The sequence below is a fragment of the Halichoerus grypus genome, chromosome 5, assembly GCF_964656455.1.
Source record: "Halichoerus grypus chromosome 5, mHalGry1.hap1.1, whole genome shotgun sequence".
In the NCBI taxonomy this organism is placed as follows: Eukaryota; Metazoa; Chordata; class Mammalia; order Carnivora; family Phocidae; genus Halichoerus; species Halichoerus grypus.
In genome coordinates this window covers 129,749,480-129,769,878 of record NC_135716.1, presented here as the reverse complement: position 1 = coordinate 129,769,878, position 20,399 = coordinate 129,749,480, and the positions used below count along the sequence as shown (strand labels likewise).

At 35.3% G+C, this 20,399-nt stretch overlaps 1 protein-coding gene across 1 annotated transcript in view; it reads right to left on the bottom strand.

Annotated features, from left to right (window-relative positions):
• NEGR1 (neuronal growth regulator 1) overlaps positions 1–20,399 on the bottom strand; it is an 830,730-nt gene that overhangs the window by 344,368 nt on the left and 465,963 nt on the right. Inside the window, exon 3 of the mRNA XM_078072906.1 lies at positions 1,789–1,914. Coding sequence (XP_077929032.1) covers positions 1,789–1,914 — 126 coding nt within the window. The remainder of the gene's footprint in view (positions 1–1,788; positions 1,915–20,399) is intronic.

Genomic DNA, 20,399 nt, shown 5'->3' with positions numbered 1-20,399 from the left:
ACTCATTTGCTCTGTAGGGCAGGATCAGAAAAATAAATCCATGCACAGTTTAACTTATAAACCCAATCTGACTTCTTTCAGCTTCATGATGTTATCCATTATCATTATTCTAATAACTTCACTAGCCAACATTCACGCTATTTAATTAAACCAAAATGTATCCAAGCACTTAAAAAAAGAAGAATATGCATAATAATAAGCACTGCAAAGCAGGAGAGTTCAGTCCAAAATATTAATCTTAAATTATATGAAGATGGAGATTATGTGCTTCATTCTTACAAAAATTATATTGCCATATCAGATTTAAATCCCTGGAAAGATGATTAAGAATCAGCCATACATTTGCATATCACCTTATACTTTTTTAAAGCACACTTATGCTTATTATCTTTTTTGAGTCTCACAATAGCTAGGGATTTTTATTATTTGATTTTTGGAAAGTAGACAACGAGGTGAGGGTAACTGAGGTGATGACATTTGCAGGAGGATTGGCTGAATTGATGTATAAGGACCTTGAGATAAAAGCAGGTGTATCCTAACTGCTAGCCCTTGTCTCACTTTACCCCATGGAGAGTCCTGCCACTAATTCAGTGCTTGTATACCAGTTTTATGATCCTGTAGCTGCTCTAAGAAGTGGAGTATTGGCAGTCAAGAGCACACTCATGCTTCGGAAATATTATAGGGGCCATAATGCATATTATATAAGTGTATACTGCCGTTATATTGATTTTTTTCTCACATTAATAGTAATACTTAGCATGTGATGTAAGTCTCATTAGACCTCCTGCATAAATGAGGAAACTGAAAGACAATTAAGGATAAGTGATATTAAAGAAAGCATTAGCGATAAAAAGGATGTGACGATTGTACTCTTTCTACACCTACATAAAGGGTGCCTTTCTGATTTCTTTAAAAGCAATTTCATCACACTAGCCTTGTTAGAGCTGGGTCCACCAAAACTATAAAACAAATAAAATCAAATTTCACTTACCAGAAACATGGAGGGATCCTATTCATTAAAAGTACCCCTGTTACTTCCAGGGTACGACTCAAAGCTAGATAGTTCAAATATTTAAACTTGACACAAACTGGTGATTCTGTGGAGTGGCTGTGAAAAGTCTTATTTTGATGATGATTATCCCCAACTTCCTAAATTGATTTAATCTCTTTAGGAGCATGTGCACTGTAGCAGAAGCACCAGAAACCCTTAAAAATGTTATATCCCTTAATTTCACCTAGCTATGCGATCTTGTACAAGTTACTTAAAGTCTTGGGTTTTTAGGTCCCTCATCAGTTAAAATTTAATTCTAACTGCCAAATCCTTGATTCTGAACTGCATTTTGAAATTAGACCTAGCAACCTCATAATTTGTATAATTTCATTCTCCCTTGATTACCTTAGCAGTTCATGCTGGCCTATTAACATGTGAATGACGATTGAATAAAAGCCTTACACATTTAAATGAAGATATTTCTCTTGTGATATTTCCATTTGAGTTTTTTGTCTATTGATTTGTGATTATCCAGTATACTAAAATGAAAATAACCTTGACTAAGAATCAAGAGACACAGATTCTATTCTGGGCTCTGACAGAAACTGTTCATTTATTTAACTTTTGTGAACTACAGTGCATTGAGGTATAAAGATTAAGTATAAAAATATGCATCCCACTTACCTCATGAAAAAGATGTAAAAAATATAAGTAGACTCTTAGGTTCTGAACAAGTGAGGTTACAGGATAATATTGAACCCCACAGCACAAACAACACCGATATATTTCTGCTTTACCTGATGGGGAGATGTGCCGCCAAGAAATGGAAGGCTCTGGTTTCCCAGTGGCCAAGCAAGTAAGGGTGACATTGGTTCCTTCATTGATGGTCATATCACGTGAGATGTCATATATCTTCGGAGGAACTGAAATGACAAAACATGCAGCGGTCAGAAAAATACATAAAAAAATTCTGTTGAACTACATTTGATCAACTCCATGATATTATACAATAAGACCGTGGTGGTGAAAGGTACCTATGGCTCATGGTCACCACTCAAGAGATTTCTCCAGATCCTCAGGATTCTCCCAGAGTTTTCTGTTCATTGGTTGGTTTTATTATTCTCTAATTTTTAGATATTAAATACTTCAAGATAAATGGAATGTTTAATAACCAAAAAATCTGAATATTACATAAATTAAAATTTTATTGTGCATGCTTGTGTTAAGTCAATTAGAATGTAGTCACTCTGTTCCATCTATGTATCTTCACTATAATGATGGTTTTCTTGTGGAGATGATTTAATAAAAATGGAAATCTGGAAGAAACTTAAAATAGCAGAGAAGTTATGCCTACATGCTGTTTTAAGAGCTGAGTGAGGTCAAACATGTCTAGGATTAGGAGGTACGATTTCAGGGTTACAAGGGCATTTGCAACCTCAGTTTTCTGTCTGCCAGATAGTAGGGCTGGACTTTCTAACTATTTATATTTGAAGGGACTCATTTCCTAAGGGCTTGAAAGGTGTCTTCATTAAGAGTTTTCTTGTCAGTGATGGCTGGAAACCACTGGGGAAACAGATCTCTTCACTCTGGGATTTCTTAGAAACTTTGTTACGCTTACTGTAAATCTCCAAGAGTGAAGGGGAAAAGTTTATATGGTATTTGTCTGTGTTTTTTTTTTTTTTTTCCCTGATGTATTAGAATATGGAAGCTTTTATTCAAGAGCATTTGATAAAACTAGTGACCATGGAATGCACTTTGGGAATGCTGGATAGGAAAATCTCTAAGTGAACTTCCAATTAAAATGTCCATAGTCCCTCAAATATCAAATGGTCTCACTTCATCCTAAAATGTCATGGATATGAATCCTGGGTTCTCTACTCGCTGTGTTATCCAGGGCAATGTATGTATATATCTCAGGCTCAGTGTCTTCATCTGAAAGCTGGAGACAATTTTGGTACCAACCCCATATAGCTGCTGTGAGCATTAAATAAACCAGGATATTTTAAAGAACTTAGAAAAGTCCCTGGCATCAGTGTTAGCTATTATTATTAGATGCCTTAAGATGCATATATGGTTTTTGAATTTAATTTTACTACTGCCCTTTTCCCATGCTTTCATCACTTCATCAGTTTGTTAGTGTGTAAGACTGGCCTGTGCCTTAAGTTTTCGTTTACTCTATACAAATTATAGTATGTTGAAGTTCCCAGGTTGAAACTAATAAATGGTAATTAGATATCATGATAATTTTTAGAAAAATATGCCTTTTTTCAGAATTCTCTTAATTGTTCCATTCTTAGGCTTCCTGTATGCAAGAGATATGCATTCACAGTTATTTTTAAAAAGGTAATTATAATTTTTACAAGGATAAATTAAATTATCTATACTTTGAATATCATCTTTGATTTTGTTGCAAATCTTTGCGACAAAAAACCCTAAAATGATTTGATTGTAAATATCAAGTATTTGATTATATGCAACTGTTGCTAGGATTGAAAAAAAAAAGCTTATTTCTAAGTAATATAACATTGTAAGTGTTTCTAAATGACATTCTCTAATCGGCATTTAAAACATATTATCATTAAACCCTTCAGCGAGCTGTTCCCAGGCAAATAAAATAAAATAAAATAAAAACCATTCCAAATAGAAGACTTTTTTAGCTTAACTGAAACAGAACAGAAATAAAGACATTACGATATCCTATGAGGAAAGTAAAGAAAAGTGTGCATGACTCATTGGTGAATAGGAAAGTTAATAACAATCAACTTACATTAAACAAAACTATCATCTGGATATGTGGATGTGGGTACAGGTTTGAAATAGTGAACTATGAAATACATGTGTACATATGTACATATATACATATACACCATTACATACATACCAATGGCCACTATTTAAAAAAAAGTTATATAGTACTTTCCTTCTTCATACAGAAGACAGTACACAGAGATCAGTCTAATTTACATATTCCAAACATATAACTAATTCAACTTTAGATAGTGGTATGTATATTCAAGAAAAAGGATGGAGTGCCATAAGACCATGAATTCTATCTTCTATATAATTTTGTCAATTCCACCTGATCTTAAAATAGTTTAGTTTCATCTTTACATGTCTACTTATACTTAAAGTGGTAAACACGAGTGGTAAACTAATATTAAGCACAATATTTGGCTTCACAGAGAAACAACCAAATCCCTTAGCAATAAACTTAGATTTGACATTTAACTTGGGGAAAATGTGCGGTGGGGGAGGAGTGTCGAATTCCAGGTGTGACCTGTCATCTCAGTGATGGCAACTGCCTCCCGGGGGCTCATAATGCAGGATATACTACAGGGAAGAAACATCTGGAAAGAGGATGTTAGTAAAGGAAAGTCCCTCTGGCAAGGCTCTTCTCCCCAGAATGCATCACCTGTTGGCAGCAGATGCTGTGTGTAAAGAGAACCAGTGAAATCCTTCACATGCATTGTAGCTTGTGGAGGCAAAAACAGGTGTTGGTTTGCTGACTATTCAAAGCCATTTCACATTCAGTTCAAGACTGCAAACTTTTACTGAGTATTATGGAGGGAATAATTCTGGACTCACAGGAAATGCAAAATTTTCAAGGCATAACCCTTGACCTTAAGGAACTTAAAATTAAAAGAGGGAGGCAAATAGTAAGTAACTGAGAGAAGACAAATATTTTCCATGTTTTCCTTTTCCATTTTACATGAGTAACACATGTCTAATAGGTATGCCTTCTGGGTTTGCATCAGCAAACATTAGTTTTATGTAAGTTTCTTCTAAAGTGAACCATGTAGGATAGTTTATGTGCAAAGTTATTCAGTGTGGTACTATTTATAATAGAGAAAAACTATGAATAACCTCAATGTAGGACAACAGAAATAGAGGTATTGTTAGCTCTGCATCTAGAATAAGGTATGGTACTGGGAAAGGACTTGGTATGATCTGAGGGAGCATCAGACTCAGAGAAAATAGAAGAAAAAAAGATGCTTCTACTCTGGGTGACATAAGCAGGGAAGAATGGTAATGTCTCAGGTATCTCAAGCCCATCTGGTTCTAGTAGCTCTTCCCACGTTATGGTTTGTGTATAAATCATGCATGCACACAGGTCGGAGGACTCTGTTGAGCTCTGAATGACAAAACAGCATGTCTTATGGTATTTCCAATACTCTATGCATAGAAAAACAGAAATGAGGAGAACTAAAATATCTTACTATTCTAGGTGTATGTTCCTTTTTTATACACCTTATATTAAACTTCCTCACACTCTTCTCATTTAGAAATTGAGCTTAAAATTTTGAAATTTGAAAAGGAGCAAATGTGTTCAATCAATTGCACAACACATTTTTAAATCACTAAATAAGTACAGATTTTAGTAACATTTTGAATTGCTGTGTACATATTTAAGTATTTATGACCTAGAGCAGAATAATAAAGGAATAAATTATTCATCGAAATGTAAACTTGTTTAATTCATAGGAAGTAATTATTATAACATTATCATCACTGTCATCATACCATAACACCATAAGTAAAAACAGTGAAGGTGGGGGCACCTGGGTGGTGCAGTTGGTTAAGCGTCAGACTCTTGGTTTTTGCTCAGGTTGTGATCTCAGGGTCGTGAGATCAAGTCCCATGTCAGGCTCTGTACTTAGCCCAAAGTCTGCTTAAGACTCTCCCTTTGCCTCCACTCTCCCTGGCCATGCTCTCTCTCTCTCTCCTTCTCTCTTTCTCTCTCAAGTTAAAAAATAAATCTTTTTGAAAAACCAATGAAGGGTGGAAGTTCTAGATTTCCTTACAAATCACAGAATATCTCTCTCCTAATGGGACCCTAATTGGGGATATACATGACTTTACAACTGCATTCATAATTAATTGTTCTATATCACCAGTTAGAGAGATTGAAGACCATTGGAAACCTTCTAAACAACAGAGGTTGAAAGAGGATTTAAGGGTTGTGTTGGGGTTAAGTGCTTTTTAAATTCCCATATACATTTAAAAGAATCACTCTTGGATCATCAAATTGATAATCTGCTTTACCTTTAATTATTTGCGGGCCTTAAATTCAACTACTACCTAGTATCCTGTCCTCAACGTCTATTCAGTGTATGCCACAGTGAGGGGATGATGCATATTTGGATGTATCTCTAGATTTCAATTCATTAAAGGTAATTTAAATTTCTTGTTAGTTTCACTTTCACTGAAAATTGTGCAGTTTGACTTGCCCCAACTGCTTTCTCTCATTTCAGCCATCTATCACAGTGTCCTTAGTCAGGGTATGGAGCAGTATCAGTAAGAAAAATCAGAGAATTTATATCCAAACCAAATACTAATGATTTCTTTTTTTTTTTTTTTTTTTTTTTAATTTAAGTTCTAGTTAGTTGACATAGAATTCAATATTGGTTTCAGGAGTAGAATTCAGTGGTTCATCATTTACATACAACATCCAGTGCTCACCATAACAAGTGCCCTCCTTAATACCCATCATTCATCTATCCCATCCCCCACCACCCCCATTAACCCTCAGTTTGTTCTCTATAGTTAAGAGTCTCTCATGATTTGTTTCTCTCTCTCTCTCTCTCTCTCCTTTTTTTTCCCCTCCCTCCTGTATGTTCATCCATTTTCTTTCTTAAATTACACATATAAGTGAAATAAGTCAGTTAGAGAAACACTAATGATTTTACACAACCAACCATTTGGGATTATTCCCCACCATTTGCATCATGATGTATAACTGAGTTTGTGAATGGCTTCATTTGTTTTTTGTTTTGTTTTTAATGTGTGCATATTTTTTACCTACATAAATAAATAAGCTTTTTGCTTGTTTATTTAATGAACAACCTTCACAGATGTAACTTAAATTTCTTCTAAGAATCCATCTTGTAGTCTGGAACATAATCAACAAAAATTTGAGAAGTCAACATAAGGGTGACTAATCTGTACATCATGGGAATCAGGTGAGCACAGTTTTTTATTATATTAAATGTCTGTGCATATGATTTCCAGAAATAATAAATACAATAGAGTCACACCTATCTTAAATTCCATGACATGTGAGGCCAGGTCACACATAACACTGAAAACCCTTAGAGGATATATTTGATGGCTCTTAACTATAAGTGCAAGACACTGACTATTTGGATCTGGAAAGTTGCACTGGCTCACTGGAATCAATTAAATGCACCATCAAGTTCTTAAGTTGTAAGAGTCTATGAAAGACAACAGCACATACAAATCCAGGTGGAAGACTTCTTTAGAATGCCAGGGCTAAAAGTGGATGAAGTATGTATTTAATCTGGCCCCAAACAATCACAGATTATTGAAAGAAACAGCAGTTCAGTATTTATCATAACCATGGTATTCTGGGCACTGCAAAAACCACTTGCTTCCTTAGGGTGTAAAAATCACAGCAGTGTTTCATAGGCAAGTGAACTCTTTCTATCATTCTCTGTTTAGTGTTACTAAAATCACTTAAAGGTTTTCATGTATCTAGTTGAATTATGTACGCAGTCACTAGATGTGTTCTCCAAATGTGTTCACTAGGCCAACATGGAATAAAAATATACCTTATCGCATCCCTTTGGTGTCCTGCTGGACTCACCTTTCTCCACAGTGCCTTCCTCCACCCCCAAAATTTACTACAAAGAAGAAACGCTGAAATATGGATTTCTGAGTGAATGTTAAAGGGTTAAAATTTCATCTTAAAGCCTTGTGTCACTGATGGCTTTGATCATCTTAATGCAAGAGAGATTTTTCTAGGTATGAGTCTTTTTGAGATAACAGCTTGCACATATAACCCTCTGTACCACCTCACTCCTCCTTTTGTAGTTTCTTTGGTATAGCATCTTTTAAATCTGACAGTGTCATTGATATTTACTTCTTTGTTTATTGCCTCTTCTCCTTATGGAACATAAGTAAAGACCTTGGGTAGGAACCTAGTTTACTCAACAGCCTACCACCAACACCTAGAAAAGGGCCTGACACATGGAAGATATTCCACAAATATTTTTTTATTTTTTTTTAACAGCTGAACTAATATTTCTTTGACTTTGTAATGAAGATTTCCCATAGAATTTCATACCACTGCAAGGATGATATAATACAAGGTCTGAGAATATAGTGAAAATGTAATCATAGTGTCAAGGGTCCTCTGTGATTTTTTTCAAGGATTTTCCAATTTGGGGGATTCAATATTCTTTCTAACTCATTTAAAAGCACAGTATTTTCCTATTTCACTGCCTACCATCGTTTTTGCCATGCAAACTCAGAGAAATAATTGGACAATAATCATATACATGTATATTCAACAGAATAGGCTGTCACATCTTACACAGTACTGTATGTGTTGGTTAGAGTATTTTTTTTTACTTAAAAAGGTATGTAAATTTGGGGCCAAAAGGATTTGACTCTAAGAGTATGTACATATTACTTCTGCTTCTTTTTTTCTCTCTCCACAGACCTGGAGTCTAGGTTAGTTCGAATAAACTATATCTCTGAAGATTTTCCAAACTGCTTGAGTCAACAAGCTAGACATAACTATAAATCTTTGGAGAATTGGCTTTGTTTTGCACTCCCATATCTGGTAATGGCTGGCAGCATCAAAAGAACAGTCTTCCTTTCCCTAGACTGGCACTTCCCTTTTCAGTCTTGGCCAGCCCCCAGAAAGTGAAAGCAGATCTACGTTACATAACAAACCTCCTGGAAAAGGTGCTGTTCTCAAACTGAGAGAAGAAATTGTTTCATGATTTTTTTTTTTTTTTTTTTTTGGTTTGCTGGTGGGTGCCTGATGGTTTCCTGGCTTGCATCTAACTAGCAACATTGTTTTTTTCCAGCTCATAGACTATAACTGACTTTTTATAGTTTATGACATTTCAGAGATTTCTATGGCTTCTCCCTTCATCCCATCACTCAGATAGTGATAGGAGGAAAAAATAACCCAAGTGTGACTTGTAAATGCAAACTTGCAGATTTGTGAATACCTAAGGATGGAATATGCCAGTACTACTTTTGGGGGCAAAGAACATGTTTGAGCAAAAAAAAAAAAAAAAAAGTATCTTTCAGACTTTGGTTCAATCTTTGAATCATGTTGGTTAACTTAGTGTTTTTCCTTTTCTAGAAAATCTACGTACAAGTTTTTCTTAATTGACCTTGTCCTTCAGGAGGTCAGCTATATAAAATGGCAAAACAGGTGGTAACCTATTTTAAGCCATCCATCCATCCATCCATCCACCCATTTAACAAACATTTATTGAGCCCCGACTACATTGGGGAGACTAATCTTAAAGTCTATGTCTAAAGAGTGAAAGACCAAACACTATTAATTATAATAAGGAGTCAGAAATCCTACAAAGTGGATTTTGCAATATAAATTGTTTTGGGAACACAGAGTAGTAAATCTAACTCTGCCTATGGAGTCAGACTAGAGGGGATACTGATATTAGAAAAGGCTTCATTAAACAGATGGAATTTGAGTGGACTTTGAGGGTTAAAAACAGTAGTTTTTAACTTCATACAGCTAATTCATCAGGATAATCTGATGAGTGTTTTATAATCTTGGAGTGGTGGGAGGGCTGATTCAGGCGATCCTAGACCAAAAAGTGTAGCATGTAGCTTTATAGTTTTATAGCTTTATGAGATGACAGAAAGACCTCTCCACAAACTATTCCCTCCTATTTATTTAAAGGTTCCATTGTAATTATAGAGGCCTTCCTTCATATCCTCAGAGTAGTTACCTGCTTTCAAGGGCTTAATATTGAAATGTAACTACCCCTAGAAGAGATGATGCCTTAATAGCCTGCATACATTTTCACACTTCCTGAGAGCAGCACAGTGGGTACAGGGAGGGCTCCATACTGAAGATTAGAAAGATGTTACGGGCAACTTTTTCCCAGTTGTAATTTTCTCTTGGGAAAACCCAGAATTGGTTCTGCATAGCAGTGAGCAAGACAATCAACGATGGAGAGAAGAAAATAAACCTCCGAGGGGAACAAACCTCACAGGACATGGAGTTATCGAAAAAATCAACGTGGAAATCGCTTCCTTCTCTTCCTCTTGTCTCCATCTAACTTTGATTACCTAATACATGGGCTATGCATGAGGGGGATGAAAGAAAGAAGCAAGTAATCTCTAAATTTTAAGACAGATTTTCTCACTGAAGAAAGGTGTATTTGCTAAATAGATTTTCCATGGCAAAAGAAATTCATATTTCTTACATGTATATAGGTTATATAAGATGGCTTAGCATACATGAGGGTTAAATGTGATAAAAGAATAAAGGGCGCTGATTTAGAAAGGATAAGTTCTGGTAGCTTAACATTTGTTTAATGATTTTTAAATTTTTGGTTGATGGCAACTTTCCCACCTGCTATGTAAACATTTTGAAGGCAAAAAATACAGCATTGTTATACAAGAGTTTCAATATTTTGGACCGTAAAGATTTTTATTTTTGCTTCATTTTGGCTAGAGGATCAATAGCTGGCCTCTGCACATGAGTGTTTATACACCAGAGTTCAAATCCCTGCTGTACCTCAGGCTAGCTTCAGCTTCACTTACTTGGATGGTTCAAAGATATAAAATACTGCTTAAAATCAGGACCATAATAGCAGCTACCCCCTCAGGCAGCAGCAGCACGAAAGCTAGAGCACATTTACAGCCGAGTTGTATATCACAGGGAATCCACAATGTCTACTTAACTCAGCCTTCTCCCTAGTAGAGAATAGTTACAAAATACACAGGAAGAGCATCACAACTGAAATTCCTTAAAGCACACAAATATAGGTGTCCATACCTAGAGAGGCAGAATTCTTAAGGAACCAATTCCATACCTTTAAATCTGCAGTGATGATATCATTTTATTAAGAATTAATAATGAGCTTTTTCCTGGAAACGATTTGGCAGTATACTTTAAGAACTTTAAAAAATTCCAACCCAGCTAGCTAATGACACCACTTCCAGGAATTTTCTTGAGGAAAGTAGGCAACTTCTTCCAGTATCATCGCTATTCCCATAAACCTGGTGGCCAGCTCCACTGGTCTGTTTGAAAATGTGCCAGCAAATGCCCTCTGGAATGGGCTGGGTGAACTTTTCTTGCCTCATCCTTGGCGCTGAATTATTCTCCACATAAACCAGAGAAAACAGCCCAGCTGTGCCATACTAGAACCCAGCTGCCTTCTTAGCAAATATTTCCCGTAGCTAAAAGCTTGCTTTAGTGTTTTTGAAACACAAGAAAGTCCAATGTGTACCCTTGGTCTCATAGAGCTATAATGTAACACCTGCCTCCCGATTTCACGAGGTAAGCCTGTTCCGGTTCAATATGAGTTTTCCTTGTTAGGCTGAGGTTTAATAAATATGTTTTAGCAGATTTTTATGTGTAAACGCTGCTATGCTGTTTTTTGTACTTGCAGAGGAGCTGTGTCATTTCAGTGCAATCAGAAAAATAATGCCTTCTCTGAAGTACTCTGCTGTCTTTGTTCTTTGAATATAATATTTTTCCCTAATTATGAAGGTAGTACACATCTATTGGAAAGATGTAGAAAATATATGAGTGAGGGGGAAAAAACCTAAATCACCTATGGGGTTGAAACATCTAAAATTGTCCTTTGGTGGTTACAAACAAATGGCTGCCAATGCTTTCATGTCACTCAGTGTAATATAATCTCACCATTTTGAGAGAATCACTACTAATAGTTTCATATATTTCATTTAAGCCTTTTTATGCATATATTTATGCATAGATCCCAGATATTTCCACACGGTCCAAAAAGTTCACCAAGGAACGATGTTAAGCCTTGGCAGAAAACAGTGCCCCATTCTCTAAGTCATACATCCTCTAGAAACTGAGCTAGAAGGTGGCTGGAGAAGGATTCAAAAATGGGCATTGTGGTTCTCTTCCCTTTCTTATTGGAAACATGTCTAACGAAAGGATACCTACAGCAAAGGTTAATATTTGTTGGACATTTACTATGGGTAATGTACTGAGAATTTAATGACTTTTTTGTTGTTGACAGGAGTGGGGTCTATAATGGGACAGAGTTCTACATGTCCATTCTCCAATTTCTTCTTCCACCCACTCACCTGCTATTTTGTTAGTTGGCTTATATGGCAGTTTTAAAACATGGCCCCCAATTCTTCACCATCTCTTCCATCATGAGTGAGGTCTTAGTAGTGCCTTCACTATAATTTGAGTAGGTTCCTGGCCATCTCAAATAATAGAGTTGGGTAGAAGTAATGCTGTGTGAATTCCAAGACTGGATCATAAAGTACCATTTGTCTTTTGCCCTGTTGTCTAAGAACACTCACTCTTGGAGGTCTCAGTTGCCATATAATTAGGCTGACCACCCAGGAGCCGCCATGGTGGAGAGAACACATGGACCCCACATGGAGAACTTCTGAGACAACAGAAACAAAAACGCCCCTAGGGAACACCCTAACTCTTCTAGGCTCTTAACTCTTCCAGTCATCCCAGTAAGACTCCAAATATTGTGTCCAAATCATAGTATCATGAGTAAAGTATATAAACGTAGTTGTTTAAAATCACTAAGTTCAGGTACGGTTTGAAAAAAAAAAAAGAAAGTTCGAAGACTTACACTATCTGACTTCAAGGCTTACTATTTATTGTAACAGTACAACAAAGACAGTGTGGTGTTGCATCCAGACAGACGGTGGAACAAAACGGAGACTCCAAAGATAGATGAGGAACTTCCTGTGAGGATCAAACCCTGATTACTTTTACTAAAAACTAAGATATCTGAAACATGAGTGAGTAATGTAGGTCAAGAGAAAATGTGCACCTTTACACTGTGAGTATAGGGCCTGGTGGGAGCACCAGTCCGAAGACGGCAGTGATCTCTGATAATTTCCATTTAGAAAATGGAAGTCCAGGTTTGCCATAACTTTAGACATGAATTTTTCCTTTTTCTTTCTTTTTTTTTTTTGACCATATACACGCATTAAAATATCTGTAAATTTCTTCTGGCATCAACCCAAATTGCTCCATTATGGGAATCAGAAACATTTGACACTTACTGGAGACACTTGGTCATTACATGCTGGAAAATTGTCATGATATAGAAATCTACATGGCCTATGAAAGTAAACAGTACCGTGGAGTTACATACTTAAAACATCCTGACCATATGCTGCAAGCCCTGTGTGGTCTGGATTCAGTCATGGAGTTATAATCTTGCCATTTCTGCCTTACATCCTGGCAAGCCCTGAGCCTATTCATTTGCCTTGGAGAGCCCAAGGAATCTATTTTCACATGACATTGCTTAGTTTCTCATAAAAACTGTACATTATCATACGAATGTGCAGTCGCTCACCTGTCATGGAATAACCATGATTAGATCTGCAGGGTGACTATAGTCTTGCCTCAGGAAAAATTCTGAGAATAGGTTTTATTTAGAAATGTAAAAAATAAAATCATGATTCTCATTAATATTCTGCTCCCACCAAAATAATTTTCATCTACCTATTTTTTAAAAATTATCATGTTTCTTTAACCACTTTTCCCTATGATAATGCTTTATTTATGTTTTTAAAGTGTAACAACCAAGTGTTATTATGCAACTATATACCAGGAGATCTCAGCACAGTCCTATGGTTACATGTACAGATTCTTTCTAAAATTGGGTTAAAAGGTAATTTGCCATGTTGCTGGCCCCTGGATCATTAGTCACAGTGGCCTAAGTGCATTCTCTTATAATTCAATATCAAAGAAATTGCTTTTATGGCATTAACTATATTATATTCAAAATTGTATAAATTATTGAAATACTATGCCTACTGCCAAGATATAAGACAGTTCACATGGAAAAAGTTGCATTTTAAATTATTCATTGGAAAAAAAGTCATTCTCTTGCCAGAAATTGTTTTATACTGGGGCTAGCTTCTGGGACTTACATTTAAATATGAATCACAAAATCTCTGGAAATTTCAGATACTCATAATTTTCTTGGCATTGAATAAAAGGTTTGTCTCTTTAATTCATTGATTTCCATCAAGTGTATTCAATAGTACAAATTGTCTTGTATCTAGGTGTTAGTCTAATGAGCATTTGTAAGGAAAGTAACCATAGGTAGTTCTTTGTAAAGTCATGATAAAGAGATAGAGAGGATCCATAAAAAAAATACTGAAATTTGGTGACTTTCTTTCATTTACCGTTTTTGAATACAATATAAAACCTATATAATTAATGAGTTATATATCTTATATATACCTATGCATATATAAAAATCATATATGCATGAATATATACATGTATGTATATTGTTATATAGTTGGCATATATTATACTGGATATACCTGTTTATGTATGTATCCTGTAACCTCATTATATGCCTTTGTTAATGCCAGAATATGATAATAAAGGAGCAAATGTAATCATAGGAAGGCTAACCTCAAAAGGTCTCTCTATACAGATTTATATATTATTCATTTGGTTAGAAGATATTTATTTTTCACTTGCTATGCACCAGAGACTATGATAGGTGCTAGTGATTTAAAATTTAATAAAACAGAATTGCTGCTTTCCAGCAGCTTATATATTATGGGAAGAAACAAACAGAGGTAAATTAAAAACATAACTATATAAAGTTATAGGAGAGACGTACATAAAATATGTAAATCCAAACAGAGCTCACCCAACCCAGATGGAGATGGAAGGGTGGTGATGAAGACACAAAGACAATTTTTAGAATAATACACTGTAACTATCCAGAGAAGTGAATTCCAAGTTGAATGACACATGTATGAAGGCACAGAGCAGGGAAACATCATGGTCCATTTGTAGACCATCATCATGGTTGCAATAGTTGATTGAACTACTTGGCTGGTCACAACTGAAGTTTTACCCTTTATTTGCTTTCAAACCATGAACAAATTTCTTTTATTTCTTACATATTTCTGGAAAAGTAATATGAACGCAGGAACTATTTTCTATTGATCCCGGAGTACTGTATAGGATCATACTTGGACATTGTAAGAGCTCAGAAAGTGCTGAATAAGAATGTTTTCAACTATTCTAATGTTTCTTATTTGGAGAGTTAGTCTTTAACACATTCATTAAAAAGTTATTCTCCCTCATATTCATTACTACATTCTGAGGAACAGAAATATTTTACCACTTCTCCTTTGTGAATTAAAGGACACTGTGCACAAACTACTCCCCAGGGTATTAAGTAAAAAAAAAAAAAAAAAAAAATTGGTTTATTTTAGCTTCTCCAAGGTACTAGGTATGTCACATATTTTCATATCCCAGTTGAAAAGTATCATGCATTTTTATTTTGGCTTCCTAGATAATATCCTATTCTATTTTTAAGAGTTTAAAAATGCAGTTAAGACTGAAAAGTATATTCCCTTGGGCATGAGTGTTTGGAACTACCTCTCCTATCTACTGAACTTTCTTGTTTTGAACACTCCAGTCTTACCACTTGGCAAATCTTCCAAAAATAAGCCAAATCCTCTCTTCTTTCTGAAAAATGGAAAACTCAAATAATCTACTCAAGGAACAGTAGTTCTTTCATTCTATAGTTTTGCCTATACCTATCATAACTATTTTTTTTTCACAGATACTACTATACTAGAAGGGTAGAAAGTATATCTAAATTTTTGTTTTGAGGGTTGAGAGAAATGAAGAGCAAGCTTAGCCATGTCAAAATAACCAAATTTACCTTTTGGGTAGGTTAACTAACTTCATAATTCTATGAACATATTGAGTGTGTGTGCATATATATATTTCAGGAGTCATTTGGTAGTTGTTAACAATAGTTTAAGCAATAAAATGGAGAAGTGTGGACAAGGAGATCACATGGTCAGGAAGAATCCTATCTGGTTAAGCCACTACAACTAATATTGATGGGTAGATTCATGTCAGTATGATGGGGGGACTATTAGAGGAGTACCATAGGAATCTGTGTTTGGCCCCTTCCTTTCCTCAATTTTAAACAATCTGGGTAAAACTCTTGGAAGCATATTTATTGATAAAACTGTATCAAGGGTCATGTGTTCAGTTATAGTCTCTACAATTTAAGAGTGAAACACTGGCGTGTTATTTCACAATTATAGGTCAGTCAGAAAAGTAAAGTGCCCAGACACAGTATCATGTAAAGACACAACTTAAGGAGCTAAAAATGTTTATATAAAGATAAGAAATGTAAGGAAATACAATTTTTTGATTGATCCATGAATTTATTCTACTTTGTTCCAGTACACAGGAAAATGATAGATTTAAGTTCATTATAATGAAGTATGTACCAAACAAAAAGTGTCCTCATACTGAAAAAGATTATTTTATAAAAATGCAAGCTCCCTGTCATCAGAAGAGTCTCAGAGAATGTGGAAGAACAATAGAATCAAAGAAAGGATTACTACATTGAGTGGGTGCTTGGGTCAGATAGACTCTTGGGATTTTTCTTTTTTTTACATTTTTTTTTTAAATTTTATTATGTCATGTTAATGAACAGATGTGTTCTTTGACTCTTTGCTGTACTGTGTACCGAAGAAGAAACAAATCCAAGTAAAACACACCATGGACACATTAAAGGGCCTGGATCAATGGCAATTTCCTGTTTCCTTTCTGTGCTTAAAACGCAATAGGCCTGAGTAAGCTCTTGTTGGATTCTTGTCATGGAAAGAACATTTGATTAATATCTTTGTAGGGGAAAAAAGAGACTATTCTGTGCTCTCTGAAAACTCCATTGGCCAATTTTATATATTCCTTTGCCAAAATAATATGACTATTACAACAAGCGTTTAAACTGAAGCACATTTTTTGAGTTTGTGTGCATTACAGCAGTCACAGTGATGCATCCAGATCAGTGAGTTAGTGTAAACAGATGGAAATATGTTTCTCAGTTGATGAGTAACATAAGAGCCCTTCTCATCCTGTTTCAACAAACACCTAAACCCACACACTTTCTGCCCTGGTTTCTCCTTTCTTTCAACATTTATCTTTGAATTGCTTTTAATCTCCAGAGATGGGATGACCACCTGCCTTTCAAACATATTGCAAAAACAGCAGTGACTATGGTTGGTTTTTGCCAGTCAGTTATTTTATTGTAGAAAACATGTACCAAATGACAGCAGAGTCACCAGCTGATGAGAGGATTTATTATGTATATAACATTGTGCTTTTTGGTAGGAAGTCAGCAGCATTGTGCTAAGATTTTAATATCAAATTGTTTCTATCAGGCTGAGAGTGGTAACACTCAAATGGTACCTTAAATGACTGAGTCATGTGCTTACTACTGCATGATACTTTGTAGAAAGGGGAATTAAATAAAATTTATAGGAGAAAAAAAAGTTTTGTAGTAGGGAAATACAATATGTTCCTTTGTGGGTGTAGTAAGTCTGCTAATTGATCACCAAATTGATTTCCTCTTCTTGGCACATGACTAGATTTTGTTTCCCAGTATCCCCTGCTGTTATTCATGGCTGAGTTTTAAACAATAGAATGTGAGCAGAAGTGATGTGTGATACTTTCAGACTTGGCCCACAAAAACTTCCCATTGATGATCCTCCATGTTATTTTCCCCTGCACAGCTATGTATGGGGCCTTGGGAATTGAAAATCATATATTGAAGATGACAGAAATACAACACAGAGAACTGGTCTCTAGATAATGTAGACTGCCTATAATGAACAACTGATTTGGATGCTCTTTGGCAAGAAATAAATAATATGGCCAGTTTTTTAAAAGAGATCAACCAATATTTAAGGAATTAATCCCTATGTTTTGTAACTTTATGTATTTTTATAACAAAAGAAGATTAAAGAAAGAAAATGCAAGGAAATAATTGCTATTATATAACCTATTCCTGAAAATAATAACATCACTAATTCATTTTATTCTATTCTATTTTTTAAAGATTTGTTTATTTGTTGGAGAAAGAGAGAGAGAGAGTGCATGTGCATGCGAGCAGGGGGAGGGGCAGAGGGAGAGGGAAAGAATCTCAAGCAGACCCTCAGATGAGTGCAGAGCCCAATGCAGGGCTCAATTTTATGACCCTGAGATCATGACCTGGGCCAAAATCAAGAGTCAGATGCTCAACTAACTGAACCAACCAGGAACCCCAAAACATCACCAATTAATTTTATGAAACTGATATAATGTGATATTAAACATGGACAAGAACTATACAAGAAAAGCAATTTCACTTATGAACACAGAAAAAATATAATATTAACCCATCAAGTGAAAAAAATATATATATATTGCATTACTCCTGGACTGGGGATTTTGTTCAACAATATCCTAACTTAATATGTCACAGAAAGAGACTGAAGAAGTACATATTATGATCTTGTCAATAGATATAGAGAAAACATTATATAAGAAGAAACACTATAACAAAACAGTTGCAATCCTGAAATAGAAAGTTTCTTTCATACTGTGACTAAAAGGATCTATAAAGAATTCACAATGATCATTATCTTTCATTATGAAGTGTTAGACTTATTTCCTTAAAACTGAAACAAGGTAAGTAAGCCCACTTTCACTGCTTCTATTTTACATTGGAATTCTTAACAAGTTCAATAAGATTAGGAAATAAGTTAGAAGTATTAGTATTGGAAAGAAAGGTCCAAAAAAGCCATTGATCATATATAATATAATTGTCTTTGTAGAATATTCAAGAGAAGTAGCATACTCCTGAATTTGATGAAATTGATAAGAATTTATCTAGACTACAAAACGTGTTAATTCTTCCCACAATAAATCTATACATTTGATAAAATTACATTAAAATTTCCATTTTTATTCACAGAATTCTACAAGATTAGTTCAGTATTAATATTGAAGGGTAAAGGACAAAGAGTAGCCAGAACAACCTTGAGTAAGAAAAATAAAGAGAGGAACTTATCCTACCATACTCTCTCCTTCTCCCTCTGCCCCTTCCCCCACTCGCATGGGTGCTCTCTGGTGCTCTCTAAAAAGTGAATAAATAAGTAAATCTTTAAAAAATGGAGGGGCTACTGGGTGGCTCAGTCAGTTAAGTGTCTGCCTCCGGCTCAGGTCATGATCCCAGGGTCCTGGGATCGAGCCCTGCATTGGGCTCCCTGCTCAGCCGGGGAGTCTGTTTCTCCCACTCCCTCTCCTTCTGCCCCTGCTCCTGGGCTGTCTCTCTCTCACTCACTCTCTCAAATAAATAAATAAAATCTTTTAAAAAATCTTTAAAAAATGGATAAAGGATATAAATAGGAAATTCATAAAAGAGGTAACTTTAATGGCCACTTTAACTAGTAGAACTTCATTAGTAGTTATGAAAGTTTAAGTTAAAACAGCATAATTTCAAATTCATAATATTGGTAAAATTTTAAAAATTAAATACTACCAAGGTGATAAGGATATCTATAAATGAAATAGCATACAATGATGAAAATAGTATAAATCTGCAAACAATTTGGAAACAGCTAATAAAACTGAAGATGCACATATATCTCTACAATTTCATTTCTAAGTATTTACATATCTTAGAGCCTTGTTGCTTTAAAGTGTGGTTCTCTATCACCTGGAAGCTTGTTACAAATGTGGATTCTCAGGTGTGCCCAGATCTACTAAATCAAAAGCTGCAATTTAATGAGTTCTCTAGGTAACTCACATGCGTATTAAAGTTTGAGAAGCACTGTCTTAGACAAGAGTAGTGGTTCTCAAGACTGGATGCACATTAGGAAAACCTGGGATTTTTTTTTTTAAAGATTCTATTTATTTATTTATTTATTTATTTGCGAGAGAGAGAGAGAGAGAGAGAGAGAGAGAGAGGGATCACATGAGTGGTGTGGGGGAAAAGCAGAGGGAGAGAGAGAAGCAAGCTCCCCCTTTAGCAGGGAGCCTGATGCAGGGCTTGATCCCAGGACCCGGGGATCATGACGTGAGCTGAAGGCAGATGCTTAACTGACTGAGTCATCCAGCCATCCCAGGATGTTCTTAATATATTTCAATGCCCTACTCCAGACAAACTGAATTGCCATTTATATATAGTATTCAAAAGCTTTCCAGATGATTTCACCAGGTTTACATGGTTGAGAACCTCTGTGCTAGAGAAAATCTCACATATGCGCAAGGAAATCTATCGAAGATAATACAGTTTGAAAAAAGCAAAAATCTGGATAAATCCTAAAAATCCATGGATTTTTATAAACTGTTAGGTTATAGAAGTGCTAGAGAAAATCTCACATATGCATAAGGAAATCTATCAAAGATAATATAGTTTGTAAAAAGCAAAAATCTGGATAAACCCTTAAAGTCCATGGGTTTATAAACTAGTAGGTTATACAATAGTATTCTGAATTGCAGACAAAATGCTTTACTCAGTCTATATGTATTAATATAGACTACTCTAAAAAAATAAAACATTGAGTGCAAAAAGACAATTGGTGGCCAAAGAACAGGAAAATAGATCAATGGAAT